General features: G+C 33.0%; 1 protein-coding gene across 2 annotated transcripts; it reads right to left on the bottom strand.

Annotated features, from left to right (window-relative positions):
- Positions 1-302: 302 nt before the first annotated feature.
- Positions 303-5,436, bottom strand: LOC114756780 (vacuolar protein sorting-associated protein 22 homolog 1-like). Of its 2 annotated transcripts, none has more exons than XM_028945718.1 (6): positions 5,419-5,436; positions 4,032-4,209; positions 3,007-3,142; positions 2,260-2,414; positions 699-788; positions 303-580 (listed from the first exon to the last, which is right to left on the bottom strand). In XM_028945718.1, the coding sequence occupies exons 2-6, from the start codon at positions 4,191-4,193 to the stop codon at positions 479-481; spliced, it is 645 nt and encodes a 214-aa protein (XP_028801551.1). In that variant the 5' UTR covers positions 4,194-4,209; positions 5,419-5,436; the 3' UTR covers positions 303-478. The 2 variants fall into 2 exon arrangements, with proteins under 2 accessions (XP_028801551.1, XP_028801552.1); XM_028945719.1 differs by lacking the exon at positions 5,419-5,436 and adding an exon at positions 1,422-1,528 and having other exon boundaries at positions 2,247-2,414; positions 4,032-4,203.
- Positions 5,437-16,810: the final 11,374 nt, after the last annotated feature.

Genomic DNA, 16,810 nt, shown 5'->3' with positions numbered 1-16,810 from the left:
ACATGTTGTGGGTTTAACCCTAACTAATTAATTTTCTTTATCGATATAAATTACTAGTTAAATAGCTCTTATGCTTAGCACAAGCTGACTTGCCTAAGAGGCAAACAATACGTCGACCTATACTAGTTAATTATATATATTGAATATTGATATTGTAGTATCGTATTCCTATCATATCATGTCCTGTAGTTATGTCAGTGCTCGTTAGTTCCAAGCAATTGGGAAAGGAGTACAAGGGGCCTTGAGATGAGATCAACAAGCATCCAAGTATTAACCTCGTGTGCGATTCTTTAAATTAAGAAACATATACTTTTTGAGACCCCAGTATACTATTTACATATATCAGCAGATTTGCAGAAAACAAATCACACATTTCAGGACAAAGAAAAAGGAGAAAACAGGAGTAACAAACTAAGTGCACAATGCGATTCCAGGTCCTTAATAATCTTCAACAGATGCTCTTCTGATGAGCCTAATGTTAGGAATCAGCGGTCATTAGAGAAGAAATGGGTGATACACAGGGAAACCAGTACCTGCGTTTACCGTCTCTATGACCATCATCAATCATTGCAAGTCCTTCCTGCATCAATAAAAAGTATTTCTTTACCATTCCATGAACTTGGGTTGGTTGATGCATGTTTTAATAAGTTACGAAGAAGGAAAGAAGCTGACAAAATAAAATTGGTTAGAAAACTTACTTTAAGTAAGGTCTCAAGGGCATCGATAGTGCGACCTGGAGTCCAAGATAGCCGTCTCCCCACTTCCTCAACAGTCACAAAACCTTGAGCCTGAAGTGCAGAAGAATCCATGGAAATGTCAGAAGACAACAAATCTTTCTGAATTAGCAAACCGATTGCACAATGAGGCTTTTGCTACACTTGGTAAGTGATCATTCTAAGTTTGTTCATGCTTTCCACATTCAGATATGAATTTTACATAAATTTTAATCGAGCCAGTTCAGTGACATCATTTGGTAATCATGCTCCAGAGCACCACTAAGAATATTTCTCAAGAGATCGCTGGCAATATATTGGAATTGAACTTTACATCATAAAAATTTAGCACCAATATGACTTGTATCAAAGTTGTCATGATAGGTCAGACATAACCATTGAAGAGTTAGGAATTTTCCTTCATTTCTTACATCAAAACTTCAGACTTCATTAAGATTATTTTACAAGAAGGTTGGTCATGGATAAATTCCTGATACTGTCCTTTTTTTGGCTGCTAAGAGAATCCTCAACAAGTTAGGTCTGAACCGTTATTTGGTGATGCTTTCCAAGTTAATTTAAGAAATCAGATTTAACCCTCTTTAAGATATTTATCCTATGGACACATTGGGTTTTTACCAAGCATGTTCAAGAAAATTCATGACAACAGCAGGTCAAAAAGTCCATAACTCAGAAGAAAACAGTTCTAACCTGAGCAAGTTCTAGAATTTCATTGTGGTCTTTGTTTAGCTCAGTGGGAACTGAACGAACAAGTTTTTTCTTCCCAACAGAAATAACTTCAAAACCACTACCCACACCTGAAGTTCATGTAACAAAAGTCAAACATCTGCCTACAAGATCGATGCAATGAAAAATAACCACATAGGATAAGTAAAGAAGGCACAGAGTTAGGGTCCTAATGTGACAACTAATCGATTCTTGGTTGGATGTACAAATCAATGAATTACTAAGAGAACATCAAGTTTTTAGTCTCATGCAACTCTTCTGTTTTCCTTTATTTCTTTTCCTTTAGGATAAAAGAAGCCATAAAGAGATGAGAAAGCACTAGAAGGCTAAGACAAGCTTCTATCAAAGAAAAAGAAAAAAACAGCAGCTAAAATTAAAAAAAAAAAACAAATCTTTTGAATCATGCTAGATTTATTCTTCTTTTCAATAGTCACTATCATAGAAGTTGAATTTTGGAGTTTGATCAACATAAAAGGGCTCTGGTAGCCTGACAGAACCATATATATCAGTTCCCATTCTAGGTGTAGGTAACGAGGACATTAGAGGAAATTTATATTATAATAATTTTTTAGATGTGAATAAAGAGATTAAGTAGTGGTTAGTGACTTGATATCAACCACAGAACAGGTTAGGAGGATTAGAACAGAAAGGCTCAAAGGAAAGCTTACAGCCCTACGCTATGACTGGATACAAGTTCAACACAAGAAAAATCATGTAACCAAAGTCTTAATTACTGTATCAACTTTAGATTCATAACTCCAATAATTATACTCAAATTTATGGGCAAGCTGAAATATAAGACCTTCAGCTTACTGATAGCACGCAGACAATCATCCTCAGAAACAGATCCACGATCACTTTTTCGTCGCTGACAAAGTAAACGACAGAGTTCTTGCAGGTTGATCAGTCCTCCATTGTGGGCTCTAGTGGCCAGGCAGATATCCACTATTTGAACTCCTGATAAGCCAAGCAGTTTATCTTAGTAAAGATGTTATTAAATGACAGAATCTAAGTTTGATAGATTACTAGCAAAATGACAAATATTTATACAAAATGAAAACAATAAACAGCTTTATAATTATAGGAAATTAGATTATATCATAATGTGAAAAGATTTACTGATGATATAGACAAAACATAATTGAGATTACTTAATTTAGTGGATAGTTAGTATGTGCAGTGTAACATTGAAAGCTCATAGTCGGGGATTTATCCAATGGTCTCCTGCCACTATATGCTAGCACACGGTTCTTAAACACTGAAAATATTCTTTACATCTCACTCTTTCCCCGCAAGCAGCTCTGGAAATATGCAGATTCATTGCTATGTTTGCTACCCAAGGTGTCTGAATTGGCCCAGTTATGTTTCTTTACCAAAATAAGTTTAGCTAGTAATCGAATTTATATTTTGTTCTATGATATTCAACATACCCTCCTATAAGTTGCAAATTATCAGAAATAGCCTGTGAAGATTACTACAGAAACAATGAGTATATACACAGGAGAAGTATTTGGTGGAAAGGAACCAAGACTAAGAATTTTTTTTACACCAAGTTCATAATAGAAGTCGCCAATTCCCAGTAGCTCTGCCCAGAAACCTTTATTTGAAGCTAAGGGATCTACTCCAACTTTAGCACACATCTCATGAAATTGTGATCTGAACGCAGGGTTCTTGCGGATGTCACTCTGAACAAGTAATATTAAATATTATTGTGACTTATTCAATAATACATCATAGAGGATTTCACAGCGAGGCTGCATTACAAGGCCATGGCATGAGGTATAAACAGCACAAGTCATTAGTTAATCATTCCCTTGAAGCTCCAAGATGTCTAAACCAGTTAAGCTTTCAGGAAAGTAGAAAACTTTAAAGCTGAAGATTCAGAAGGGATTTGATTTATAAAACTATTTACATTGGCAGATATGCCACTTAATGATGGAATTGAAGTAGGCAATTTATCAACAGAAGATTATAGACTCCAATAATAAGTGCAAATGCTTTTGTTTCAAAGAAACAAATACAAAACAATCACTGATCTATAGGGGTAACAGAATGGGAAGGGAAAGAATGAAACTGAATCTGAATCCAAACATTTATCCATGTGTCAAGGGGGAAAAAAACATGTATCCATTAACTGCAGAACGGAACTATACCTTATACATTAACTGCAGAACGGAACTATACCTTATGATAAGTTCAAAAGCCTTTGAGGTTTCATCACCATCATCTACCATTATGATATTACATTCATCCAATTTCTTGTCTTCCTCTCCTACTCTTGTACAATTCAAATACACATTACTAAAAGCAGCTGTGTTTGCACTTTACACACACTTCTTTTGAATTCCTATCCAAATTAAACATGGTATGAATCCCATAATCAAAAGTGGTCTCATAAAGTAACAATTCGTTTGTTTTTAAATCAAGTAAATAAATAAGAAACTGACAAAAACACTGATATTGAACTGAAACCAGCCATTTGGTGCACCAAATGTAAGTTTCCATAAACCCCAGAACAAAAAACTTAACTCTTCAAGTCAAAGCTAATTACACGAAAGGAAGAAAAGGACAGGCCTTATGCTTGCGAGCAAACTCCTCAAGCTGGGATCGGAATGTTGCAAGCTGCCCCTTCATCATATCGGTTTTAATCTTGGCCACATTTTCACCCACCAGGCGAAATTGATTCCTCGCAGCAGCAGCATTTTGTAAGCCTCCGATTCCAGGCTTTCTTCTCATCCTCTCTGATGTGTAACTGTAATTGAAGGAAGTTAGTTACAATTGATAATCTTAAGAATCAAATTCAAAACCCTTAAATTCAGACCAAAGCATCGCAAAGAAGGAAAGGAAAGGATGAGTGTTGGAGAATTGTAATGAAGAATGAGAGAGTAAGCGGGGGAAAGAAGGAGAATGGGAGAGAAGATAGAGAAGAACAGAGAAGAGAGGCAAAAAGAGATATGGGAGAGGTAGAAAGGAAACTCTATTCCATCCACTTATTACTATTCACAAGTCCAATATAACTTGCTCAATCCCCTTTATTATAGGCTTAAGGACTAGTTAACTAACTTCCTTTTATTACAACTTCATAATACATATCAATACCCTCCAGAAAGATACCACTGTTGCCCCTAATCACAACTTATCCAATCCCCTTTCTTTATAGCAGCATCGTGTCCTATTCAGTCCAGAATTTATTTATTTATTTTTTTTGGGGAAAACAAAATCATACTTCAGCTGGGATTGGGCCAATTAAAATCTCAAATTATTGGACAAACTAACCATACTTAGCTGGGCCAATTACAATCTCAAGTAATTGGACAGGAATAATATAATATTTCCCCTAATTTTCAGTGCGAAGGAGGCATGTATAATTATATATACATAAAATCAGAGAATTATGAATATAAATGTGGGACAAACTGCACGAGCCGCGAGGCATGAAAATCCTCAGAGGCATGATTTGTATCCGATTCCAAACACAATAATTCTCACATAAAAATCCCTCTTCGATTCCTTCCTGTTATATGTGCGTGAGTGTATGCATTCATGGCCTAAAAAGATATCAAATCTTCCATTTCCAGCACAGACCAAAAATAACAACTTTAAATCTTCAATCTCCATCTCTTTCCTCTAGTAGACCAGCACATATTTGGATCACCACGCCCATTAACTCATTATCAGATTACTGTTCAAGAAAAAGCCTTTACTACGAGGGTTAAACAAGAATTTGTCTAGTTCAAGAGAACATTAGAATCAATTATAGTTTTAATTCGCATTAGCGACCGTAATGGGAAGGCGAACACCAAACAAATTTATCAGGTAGACTAGATATACATACTATAAGCCAACGAAGACTGAAAATATTGGCACTGCATATAATAAATAAGCAAGACTCTTACATCCCCAAATACGAGAGTATATGACTCCAAAAGACAGGACAGTGGGAGAGAGTCGAAAAGCTTACAGGTGGGGGTGAGAGGCGATGGGCAGACGGCAAGAATGATAGGTCGAGAGCGATGGCGGAGAGGAAAGTGAAAAGCTGGGAAACGTTGTCTGCGTGCGATTTTCGAGGAGCGAGATCGGAGCTGGAGGCGAGAGTGATTAGTCCGAAAGATGAGCAAGCGACAATGCATCTTCCCGCCCCTGCCCGGGAAGAAATTCTTAGGTGAACCTAGAGTGCCATGTAATATGCGGTCTGTCCAATCAGGAAAAAACAACTCACTCCATGATAATCTACCTGGCAGCCACCTATTCACATTATTAAGTTAATTAATAATAAATTTCATAATTCACAATTTCAAAAAAAAAGAAAAAAAAAAAAATTGCCCTAGCGTCTCTTTCTCTCCCATCTCTCCCTCCCTGCATCCTTCTCTGCCTGACGCCACAAGGGTGCCATGGGGATGGAACCATCATCGGCCATCAGCACTCTCAATGTCGATTACTCTGGACTAATTACTTAGAGGGTTGGTCGCTTCTCTCTCGCCATTGATTATGCAAGGGGCTTCTCTTTTTATGCCGAGTTTTACGATCCTCAAATTAGTCTACGGCATAGGTGAACTTCCTCAATCTGGTGGTTGTCTTCTTACTGTCCCCCCTCTTTTTCTTCTTCAAGTCCTGGGTTTCTTTGATTCAATCTAGATCTTACGCGATTCCCTCCCTAAATAATCCTATTAAGGTTTTCGGTACCAATTTCATTCCAACAGCTCAAAATTTCTATGTTCCTTTATTTGCCTTTCGTTTTGTTCAGGGAGTTACTTTAATTGAAACCAAATGGTATGTTGAATTTGGTAATTGTAGAAGTCGGTGATTTTGAGAGAGATTTTTTTTTTTTTAGTCTGCATATTTTTTCCTTTGTTCTGAGTATTCGACAATTAGCGAAGACAAGCAATAAATATTGCGAAAGACCATGAATATTGCAATTCCATATGATGGGTATGCTTGAAATTTGTAAATTTGTATAGCCTCTTGATATTCTCAGGGTTCACGTTGGCCCCACTGCTCACATGGAATGCTTTAAAGATTAGATTATGAGCATACGATTCTTTGCAGAATTTTTCTAGTGCTGCAATTCAAGGAAGCAAGTTGAAAAAGGCTAGCTTGTTGTTGGGCATTGTTTCTGTTGCAATTCCTTTTGCAGAGGAAACTCTGCACAATTTCAACCAGCAAACGTGCCTGATCATGGTGGGTTTGGTCTTGTGTAAAGGGCACAATTCTTCCAAATGGAGCAAGGTATCAAGAAACTCTCTGACAACTGTGGTCAGATCAGGAAATACATTTCAGTTTGATAGGGACAAATTCATAGTTTACCCCTCCTTGGAGAATGAAAGCTTGGATGATTGATTGGATGTGAATGATGAAGGGAAGTCAGCTTTATCATGGAATGTAAGACTCAAGATTGCATGGGGCACGGCTCGTGATTAGTTTCCTTGCACAAGGGATTCAACTTCTTGATATATTAGTCTTCATTTCTTTATTAGTTTTGATTGTAATTCTCAGCATAGGACAAGTTTAGTATTTACTTCCCTTCCAGATGTTTGTCTTTGTACTGTGGATATCTATTAAATGCAATAAATTATTAGACATTTTTGGTGATATGTTCCATCTCTTTTTTGCATGGATGGCGAAAAACACTAAAATAGTAACCTGATCAAGATATACACAATTTAGCAAGTTTACTACAAAATTGATTCAAATGTATTGAAAGCAAAATATGTTAAAACTTAACATATCACGACCTGTTATCAGGTTGCTATCCATGTATTCATTGTTGAAACTACTCAAATCCATAGACATAACATCAAGGAAAGTGCCAAAAAACTTGATTTATTCAATCTCATATGGAGGTTACAAGCTAAAATTAGCTATTACAATCTTCATGATGAAGTACACAAAACTAACTACACTATTACAATATCAAAACTTCCTACCCAAAAGCTCTCCAAATCAAAATCACACTGTCAGTAGTAATGAAACAACAACTTTCAGTAATCAAAATCACTATGTACTAATGTGGGCTGAAACTCAAAATTTTAATTAGGGATTAGTACTGAAAGTAAAACTAAAAATAGCTCTAAAAGAGAAAAGGGTCATTCTGGGATCTAAAAAGCTGAAGATATCTCTTAAACCTTCAGATTTTCATCCTCATCCAAGGCTACAATAATCTTCACAAATCTAGTTTTCTGTAATGTGATGCTATCAAAGTGTGGTGTAATACCTAATAGAGAAAAGACATACAATTAATAAAAATATGTTTCATGAATCTAGTTTTGGGCAACACCCAAAATATATAATATGACAGCAAATACATAATGCTATCAAAATATACTGTTTTGATGCTGTTAAAATATACTTTATAGGAGACCACAAACAAAGCTTCATTTTGATTGCTGTCCATGTATTCAAGGGGGTCAAAAGTACAAATATATCCACTTGACTATATATTAAAAGAGCTGAACCACAAAACATCCAGCTTGCTCATGTCTTCTATGATTAAAAGAACTAAGCATCAAAAAAAATCCAGCTCGAAGCCATTTACTGGTTTACTTTCCAGCATATAAAAGTACAAATAATATGAGAGCAAAAGAATCTTCTTTCATTGGCTTCACTTTAAATGCTTGAAGGTAATTACTTGTTTTGTGCAAACGTAGGTGGCCTCCAAATTGCTGAACGTACTTCCTAAAAATGCATTGAAATAAATTCAAAATAATATAATTAATTGACATATCTTAGAAAGATGAAGTTATTATAATAGCGTAACTAGTTGAAATATACCTGATTTAAATTGCTGCTCATATCGATCATGTCAAATGGGCTTCTAATATTCCAAGAACCACAAAAGACATGTGGAATCATAGAATGACTTGTTGGAACAATATGAGTAGAATTGGCCTATAATAGATTACAATTATATTCAGTAAGTATAATTAAATAACTGTCATGTCTATTATTTTTGTAGGAACATTTATTTTACCTGTTAAGTGTAACCACTATTTTGGGGAACAAAAACTTGTTCTGATGTGGTTGAAGTAACATGTTCTACTCCTTTTTGTCTTTCTACCAAAAATAAATAAATTTGGAAAACAAATAACTAATATATACATAACATAACAAATACTTATAAAAATTATATCTTACTTGATTTTCGTTGCTTTTCAAAATGACCCTTTGTTCTACCACTTCCACTCCCTTTTGGCTTTGCTCTTAGTGGATCAAGAATTTGATCTATTTTTTGAGATACATCTTGATTATGAGCATGAATTTCTTTACTCATTTCCATATTGCTGCTTTGATTCAAATTACATAGATGTTCCTGAATTTTTAGGGATCCATTCTTGATAACATCCCACATGATATTTTGAGTTTCCTTGTGATCTTGTGAGGCCAACACCAGGTTATAAACTAACCGCGTAATAGAATTGCGGTAGACAATTTTTGGATCTTCACTACTTGCACATTGTTCTTTATGTTGACAATCAATAAACTTTGCACTCTTTGACCATCTCTTCAAGAAGTATTTATTTGGTACTCTTACCACACAATTAATGTTATAAACTCTCAATGCATGTGAACAAAGAATACCTATAGATTCAAATTTTTAGCAGCTACAAATAACATCCTCATTAGATGAGTCAAATTGGACAAGCCATCTTTTTGACTCTTTTCCTTCCTTCCACAATTCATAATAAAAAATATTTCCATCCCTTTTAATTTCTCTAAACAAAATCCCCACTCCATCCAAATATTCCTTCTCAAACAATTTAAAAATCTTTTTAGTATCAACTTTTGATGTATGAGATAAAGTCTTATTACTGTTGATAGCACATGAAGGAATGCCTTCACTATTGTGAAAATCTTCTTCACTCTCAGCACTTCTCCATTTTTCCACCATCTTCTTAAAAGCTAAGAAAAATTCTGTAAGAGATTTTTTTTTTTGTAGATATATCACCCAAAACACTATTAGTGCTCTCACTCCTTTGAGAAGATTTTAAATTTGCAAAAAACATATCTTTGCCAAATGCAGTTGACCATTTTTGCCTAATTGCATACATTCTATTCAGTCAACTATGGTCATTGAGGCCAAATCTCTTAATCATTTCATCCCATGTGAGTTCAAATTCCTCTTCTGAGTCACACTGTTTCATGCACTTCTAAAATAATGATTGGAACTCTTTGTTAGAGTTCAAATGGCCTAAATGAGATGGGGCGTTTTTAGATATATGCCACAAGCACAAGTGATGCCGTGTATTAGGAAATATCTTCTCAATTGCTTTAGCCATGGTAGCATCTTGATCAGTGACAATAGTTTGTGGTGGTTGGTTTCCTGTGGACATCAAAAATTGTTCAAACAACCATTCAAAAGATTCTGTTGATTCATTCATCAAAAAGGCACAACCAAACATTACATTTTGCCAATGTTGATTTATCCCAACAAATGGCCCATAAATTAAATCATATTTATTTGTGTGATAAGTTGTGTCAAAAATCACCACGTCTCCAAAACAATCATAATCAATTGCTGATCTCCCATCCCTCCAAAAAAACACTTGTCAAATGCAATTCATGATCAAATTGAACACTATAGTAAAACATTGGATCTTCAACTTGACAACTTCGTAATAGATTAACTAAACTTTTTCCATCCCCAGCTTCTATCACTTTCAACTTTTGTTTATTGACAAAATTATAGCAATCTTTTTTTGAAAATCCAATATTATCAAAACCAAGTGTTTCTTCACCCAAATAACTCCACACATCCTTAGTTCTAATTCCAGCAATTACCATAGAACTAATAAGTTCACCCTTCACTGTAGGACTATTCCTAGCAGAACGCATCAAATGCCTATGCTCTTGTTTCACAAATTCATGGTTATGCTCAATAATTAATTTGGTGATTTTCCACAGACCATCTAATTAAACAATAAACTGAACCATGGCCTGACAATTTGTCCTTGCATTCATTTTACTAAATGAACTACTGTTGCATTCTTCTAAATATTTAGATCCTTGTTTTGAGCACACATAATCCTTTGTATGAATCTTGTTAGTCCCAGCAACATAGATTTGTTTTGATTTTCTCATAGAAAAACCCAATTGATATGCATATCTTGTATATAAAGTATAAGCTTCATCTTCATTATTTACAACTTGACCCAAGTAAATATTTTCAACACCAGAATTATATGTATCTTCAAAGCTAGAACTAGTCAGGGATTTTTCTTTTTCCCTCTTATCTAACTCTCATTCATTTGCTATTTTCATTCTGCACAAAATTAAAACAACTTCAAAATCTCCATAAAACTATTCTATAATAAAAGTTAATTAAATCACAAACACTTTTTGTTGGGAAAAACAAGGAAAACTTTTTCCCCATAACATACACGCATATATAAAAGCAAATAAGACACCAAAACATGAGTACACAATTATAAAATAAATTTCTCATTAGAACCCCCATTTTAAACATATACATGAGACAATAAAGCTTCCAATTTTGAATATTGTAACAATATTCAAGGCTAATTTAACAGTATAATCATAATATGAAGATTATTTATTTTGTTAGATGTATTGCATCATATTTATTTATAGATCTACTTGCATGATCATGCGAAGCTCCCTCTTCCCAAGTTTCGATTTCCACGATACAGAGGTTAATGGCTGAAAAAGCTTATTTTACTTGTTTGCTTGCTACAGGCTCAACATATCGTCTTTTTAGTCATGGAATGAGAGGGGGGGAATGAGAGGTAGTGGGAGGCGCACACAGGAAATGAAAATCAAATGGAGCTCTTTTTCTCTTTTTTCACAAATTTTTTCTTTTAATTTTTGTATATGCCAGCTAATATTTAAAAAGTGCCATATCATATTAAAATAATGTGAGTTGTTTTTTCCTGATTGGACAGACCACAGATTACATGGTACTCTAGGTTCACCTAAGAATTTCTCCGCCCAGGGGGGCATGAGAGCTGCGGATTCTAGGATTAAGCAGCAGTACAATTTTTTTAATTTTTTTAATTTTTTTTATATTTATAAATTATTCTCATACACTTTTTTATCTTTTTTATTAAGGGATAGAAAAGGGAAAAAGACAAAAACATGACAGATTAACTTGGGAATAATAGAAACATTCGCTGAATTTGCAAAATCCCATTTTGGTCACATAAGACCAAATTGGGACTATCATGTTAAAGGAAAAGACCAAATTGCTTTTCATTTTATTTATTGTTTTCAAAATACCAAAGCTCTCACTGGCCGGCTGATCGCCGAAGCTCCGAAGGCGGCAATCACTGAAGCTCCTGCGACCGGCCAACAATTGGTCACCGGAGCTCCGATAACTGGCTGATAATTGATCATTGGAGCTCCGGCGGTCGGAAACAATTTCTTTGAAAATTTTTACAACTTCAGTATAATTGTTAACTATTTTTGTAATGTTATTAACAACTTTAGTATAACAATTAACAACAGGTTTTCTGGGAAATTCAACAAGCTCCAACAGTCAGAACCAATTTTTTTTAAAATTTCTATAATTTCAGTATAACAATTAACAACTTTTGTAACATTATTAACAATTTCAGTATATCAGCTAACAACAGGTTTTTCAGGAAATTCAACAATTGGTCGCTGAAGCCCCAACAGTCAAAACAATTTTTTTTAAAATTTTTACAATTTCAGTATAACAGTTAGCAACTTTTGTAATAGTATTAACAACTTTAGTATGGCGGTTAATAACAATTTTTTGAGTTTGTTAACGATATTACTGAAGTTGCAAAAATGCTAATTTTTGAATTTCTCAAAAGACCTGTTACTAACTGCTATATCGAAGTTGTTAATAGAGTGACAAAAGTTGTTAACCGTTATATTGAAGTTGTAAAAAATTTTCAAAAAAAAAGTAGTTGTTAAAGTTATAAAAATGCCATTTTTTTGAATTTTTAAGAAGATCTATTGTTAAATGCTATACCGAAGTTGTTAATAGAATTACGAAACTTCTTAACGATATTACTGAAGTTGTAAAAATCCTACTTTTTGAATTTTTTGTAAAACTTATTATTGGCTGTTATACTGAAGTTGTTAATAACATTACAAAAGTTGTTAACTGTTATACTGAAGTCGTAAAAATTTTCCAAAAAAAAAAGTAGTTGCTGAAGTTGTAAAAATGCCATTTTTTTAATTTTTAGGAAAACATGTTGTTAAATACTATTCAGAAGTTGTTAATAGAGTTACAGAACTTGTTAACACATTATTGAAATTGTAAAAATGCTACTTGTTGAATTTCTCGAAAAACCTGTTGTTAATAAAATTAAAAAAGTTGTTAACAATTATACTGAAATTATAAAAATTTTCAAAAAAATTGCTTTCGACGGCCGGAGCTCCAGCGACCAATTGTTGGATTTTCCGAAAAACCTGTTGTTAACTGAAGTACTGAAATTGTTAATAGCATTACAAAAGTTGTTAACTGTTATACTGAAGTTGTAGAAATTTTCAAAAAAATTGTTTCCGGCCGCCAGTGCTTGTTGAATTTTCCAAAAAAAACCTATTGTTAACTGTTATACTAAAGTTATTAATAGTGTTATAAAAGTGGTTAATTGTTATATTGAAGTTGTAAAAATTTTCAAAAAAAATTGTTTCCGGCCACGGGAACTCTGGCAACTAATTGTTGAATTTCCCGAAAAACCTATTGTTATATGATATATTGAAGTTGTTAATAGCGTTATAGCAGTTGTTAACTGTCATACTGAAGTTATAAAAATTTCCAAAAAAATTGTTTCCGGCCAAAACTTGTTGAATTTCTTAGAAAACTTGTTATTAATTGTTATATTGAAATTGTTAATAGCGTTATAAAAGTGGTTAACTGTTATACTGAAATTGTAAAAATTTTCAAAAAAATTATTTCTGACCGCCGAAGCTCCGGTGACCAACTGTCAGCTGGTTGTCATAGCTCTGTCGACCAGCCGACCAATAGGAGCTTTGGTATTTTAAAAACAATAAATAAAATGAAGGGCAATTTGGTCTTTTCTTTTAACATGATAATCCCAATTTGGTCTCATTTGACCAAAATGAGATTTTGCAAATTAGCAGACGTTTCTGTCATTCCCAAGTTAATCTGTCATTTTTTAGTCTTTTTCCCCATAGAAAAAGGGACGGAGAATAAACTCATGAAGGTATTGGTTCAAGAATTAATATATTAGATGGGGTGTCAATCCGATATCAAACCAGTTAGATAAAAATACAAAAAATACAAAAATAAATGTCAAATAATAATAAATTTTAAATGATATATAAAATCTAAAAGAATATTAAAAAATAATATGTAAAAAATGATGTTCATTTTTATATTAATTCTTTATGAAAAATCTGTACATATTACTCCCACTAGCAGTAAAATGATATCATAAAATAATTTAAAGTGGAGTTTTTTCAGCAGATCACTACTAGCCAGTAGGTGTAGACGCGCAGTCACATGGAAAAGAAATTTAGCGCGTGGATTTTGTCATCTGTCAAAAGCCACGCTTCTGCACATTTTTCTCAGCATCCGTCAATCGCACTGGTATTGATCGAAATTAAATGCCAATGATTTATTAGAGGAAAAAGCAGACTAGCAGTAAATATGCATTTTGAATTTAACAAGTTTTTGCTCATCTCTCTTCTTCACCCCTCCTTGTATGGCTGTATCTCTCCTCATCACTGTTCTTTCTCAAGTATCACCTTTACATTACATTCATTCTGTGCGCTTGACGGTAGGTTTTATAGCTCTTACTCCATTTTTTCTTTCATCTTCTATTTTCCGATTCATTGCTCTTTTATTCCCTGTTTTTCTTCTTCTATGGTATTCTTCTCTGATAATTTTTTTTCCTGCTGCTCGCAATGAAGGTCGAAGCTAGAGGTAGAAGAATTGAACCCTTGAGGCAGTGTTGTTTCCTTTTTATTTTTTGGGGAAAAAAGGAATCCTTTCTTGCATCTGAGAAGTCTTAAAATATAACCCGGCAACCACCCAACCCAGCAAGTTAGCGGGTTTTTACTGGTTCAGAACGGGTTGCTCCGGGTTACCTCTCCTCTTGTTCAGGCACTGAACCAAAAGGGTGTTTGGATGAAAGCAAACTTGGTTTGGAGAATAGCTTTTGGAAAATAGATTTTGGAGAGAATAATAAATTTTGTGAAGAATAGATTTTGTGAAAAAGTTATTCTAAGAAGTGAGAGTGTTTGGATAGTTGTTATCAGAAACACTTTTTATATATACAAATTACTAAAAAGGACATAAGTTAATATGATAATTACATAAAAGATGGATTTTATGATATATTTTAATTTGAAGGAATAAAATTGTTAATGATATATTTTTTACCAACATAATCAATAATATATAAGATAATATAATTAATGAATAATTAATATGTGTATATATATTTATAAGATATAAGATTAATATGTTTATAAAAAATTAATTGGGGGATGTTAAAGTCATATTATTGTTGAAATCTACTCTGACAAGCACAATCATACCTTTTAATTTGAGCCAGAAGCAGAATGGATTCACTTCTCCTGAAACCATGGTTTTGGGTTGGCCCAAACCATAGTTTCAGACTATGGTATCAAAATTGATGCTGTTTGGGTGACATTCCATCCAAACCATGGTTTTGGGAGTCACCCAAATCGAACAGGTTTTTCGTTTGGACCGTCGATCCGTTTTTTTAAACATTGATTTTTATGATAATTAAATGAGAGTTAAATTAAAAAATAAATACTAAATATCCTATAAATGACGTAGGATCAAAACCTCACCTTACAGATACATACATTTAGGACCGAAGTGGTATATATTAGAAATTTGTCCTTAAATTAACACTTTAACAACATAATTTTCGTTTACCCACATTAATTCCAAAACTTCAACTAAACATTAAAAAATGAAAATGAAAACACAAAGAATATTCTTACAAAGAAGGTAGCAAAGGGATTTGAACCCATGAAATTATATTGTGCAAAAATTTATAGATGTAATAAACTGAGTTTTATAAGTTATTCCTCTGGTCTTATTTATAAGGCAAAAGAGAAGAAATTTTTTATTGTATTTATAAATTATTTTATTAAATTTTTAGTATGGATGTTTTATTTTGTCCTTTATTTATTACAGTGTCAATAGTTTTTTTAAAAGGTAAATATATTAAACAGGAATAAAGTTAAAAAGTTATTAAATTTTATTACAGAGTTAATACAATTTAAGACTTTTCTTGGTTTATGTGAAACATATTAAAAGTGTCTTATAAATAAAATTAGAGGAGTATATCTTAATTTGTTTACGTGTTGTTATTAATTTTAATTTGTATTTGTTAATTTGTAAATTGCAAATTGTAGCTATTTTTATGTGTATATTCACTTATGAAGTTTAGAGAAATGAAAAATGGAAAAATATTAATTCACTTATTTGTTGTTATCGATTCATTATTTTGTAAAATCACATGCGGGACAAAAAGTTAAGGCTGTATATCTTCTTTTTTCCCATCCCTTCTGATGTTGTGAATGCAACTTACCAATCACCATCACCAAATAAAGAAACATGAGGAGTTTATTGTCCAAAACAACCCTAAACACAAGCATAGATGACTTTTGTTTTAATTTTTAAGGAAAGCACACATGACAAAAATTGCACGGTCCCAACAAACTTCACACACCATTTTTTTAATTTTCTATTTTTTTTTAACTTTTGTAAAACAACGTGACCGAGAAGTGGTTAATGCGATCAATGTCCTTGTCCTTGTCCAATAATTGCATGTCACTGGAGTCCACCTTAGCCTTCAAAATGGGAAATAGGAAAGCAAAACATTAGCATTAATGGTTAATGAACATAAAATGAAAGTGTTGATAACAAGCGGGAGCCACACCAAATGCTCTAATTGGTAGCTAGAAACATGTGAAAATATTTCCCTCATGTTGACTCTAACTATTATCAAATAGATAAATAATTTGGTATAATTAATATATTTATAATAATTAAACATTAAAATAGCAAACAAAAAAATCATAAAACACTCAATGAACTTTAAATTTTGTAAATGTATAGGTTAAGATGCAAATTTATCCCAAAAATTTAAAATTGTAGAAATACTGCCCACTATCATAAACAAACTAATGCTAACTATTAAAATAGTGATATTGACGGTTAACATTTTTAACAATAAGGGGCAACATTACTACAATTTTAAAATTTCAGGAAAAATTTGCACATTAACCCTAAATTTTTTTATATTTGTAAATGGGAATATGTAAGAAAAAGAAAGATAATAAAATTGAGAAATAAATAATGCTTAACTTTTTCTCGAAACACATGTTGTGTAGTGAGGTACTAGAATAAGTCTACTGACGAA

Source organism: Neltuma alba, unplaced genomic scaffold (genome assembly GCF_004799145.2).
Source record: "Neltuma alba isolate B1F8T4 unplaced genomic scaffold, ASM479914v2 tig00010502_pilon, whole genome shotgun sequence".
Classification (NCBI taxonomy): Eukaryota; Viridiplantae; Streptophyta; class Magnoliopsida; order Fabales; family Fabaceae; genus Neltuma; species Neltuma alba.
Note: the sequence above shows the minus strand (reverse complement) of the source record. Positions and strands in the feature narration are given on the sequence as shown.

What these genes read in the sequence shown, in the direction of transcription:
- LOC114756780 (XM_028945719.1), bottom strand. Translation starts at nt 4,193, where the DNA reads ATGAGAAGAAAGCCTGGAATCGGAGGCTTACAAAATGCTGCTGCTGCG. An exon ending in AGTTTGCTCGCAAGCATAAG is followed by an intron (nt 3,143 to 4,031) that starts GCCTGTCCTTTT and finishes TTACTTGTTCAG; the next exon opens with AGTGACATCCGCAAGAACCC. An exon ending in CGACTTCTATTATGAACTTG is followed by an intron (nt 2,415 to 3,006) that starts GTGTAAAAAAAA and finishes TTGGCTTATCAG; the next exon opens with GAGTTCAAATAGTGGATATC.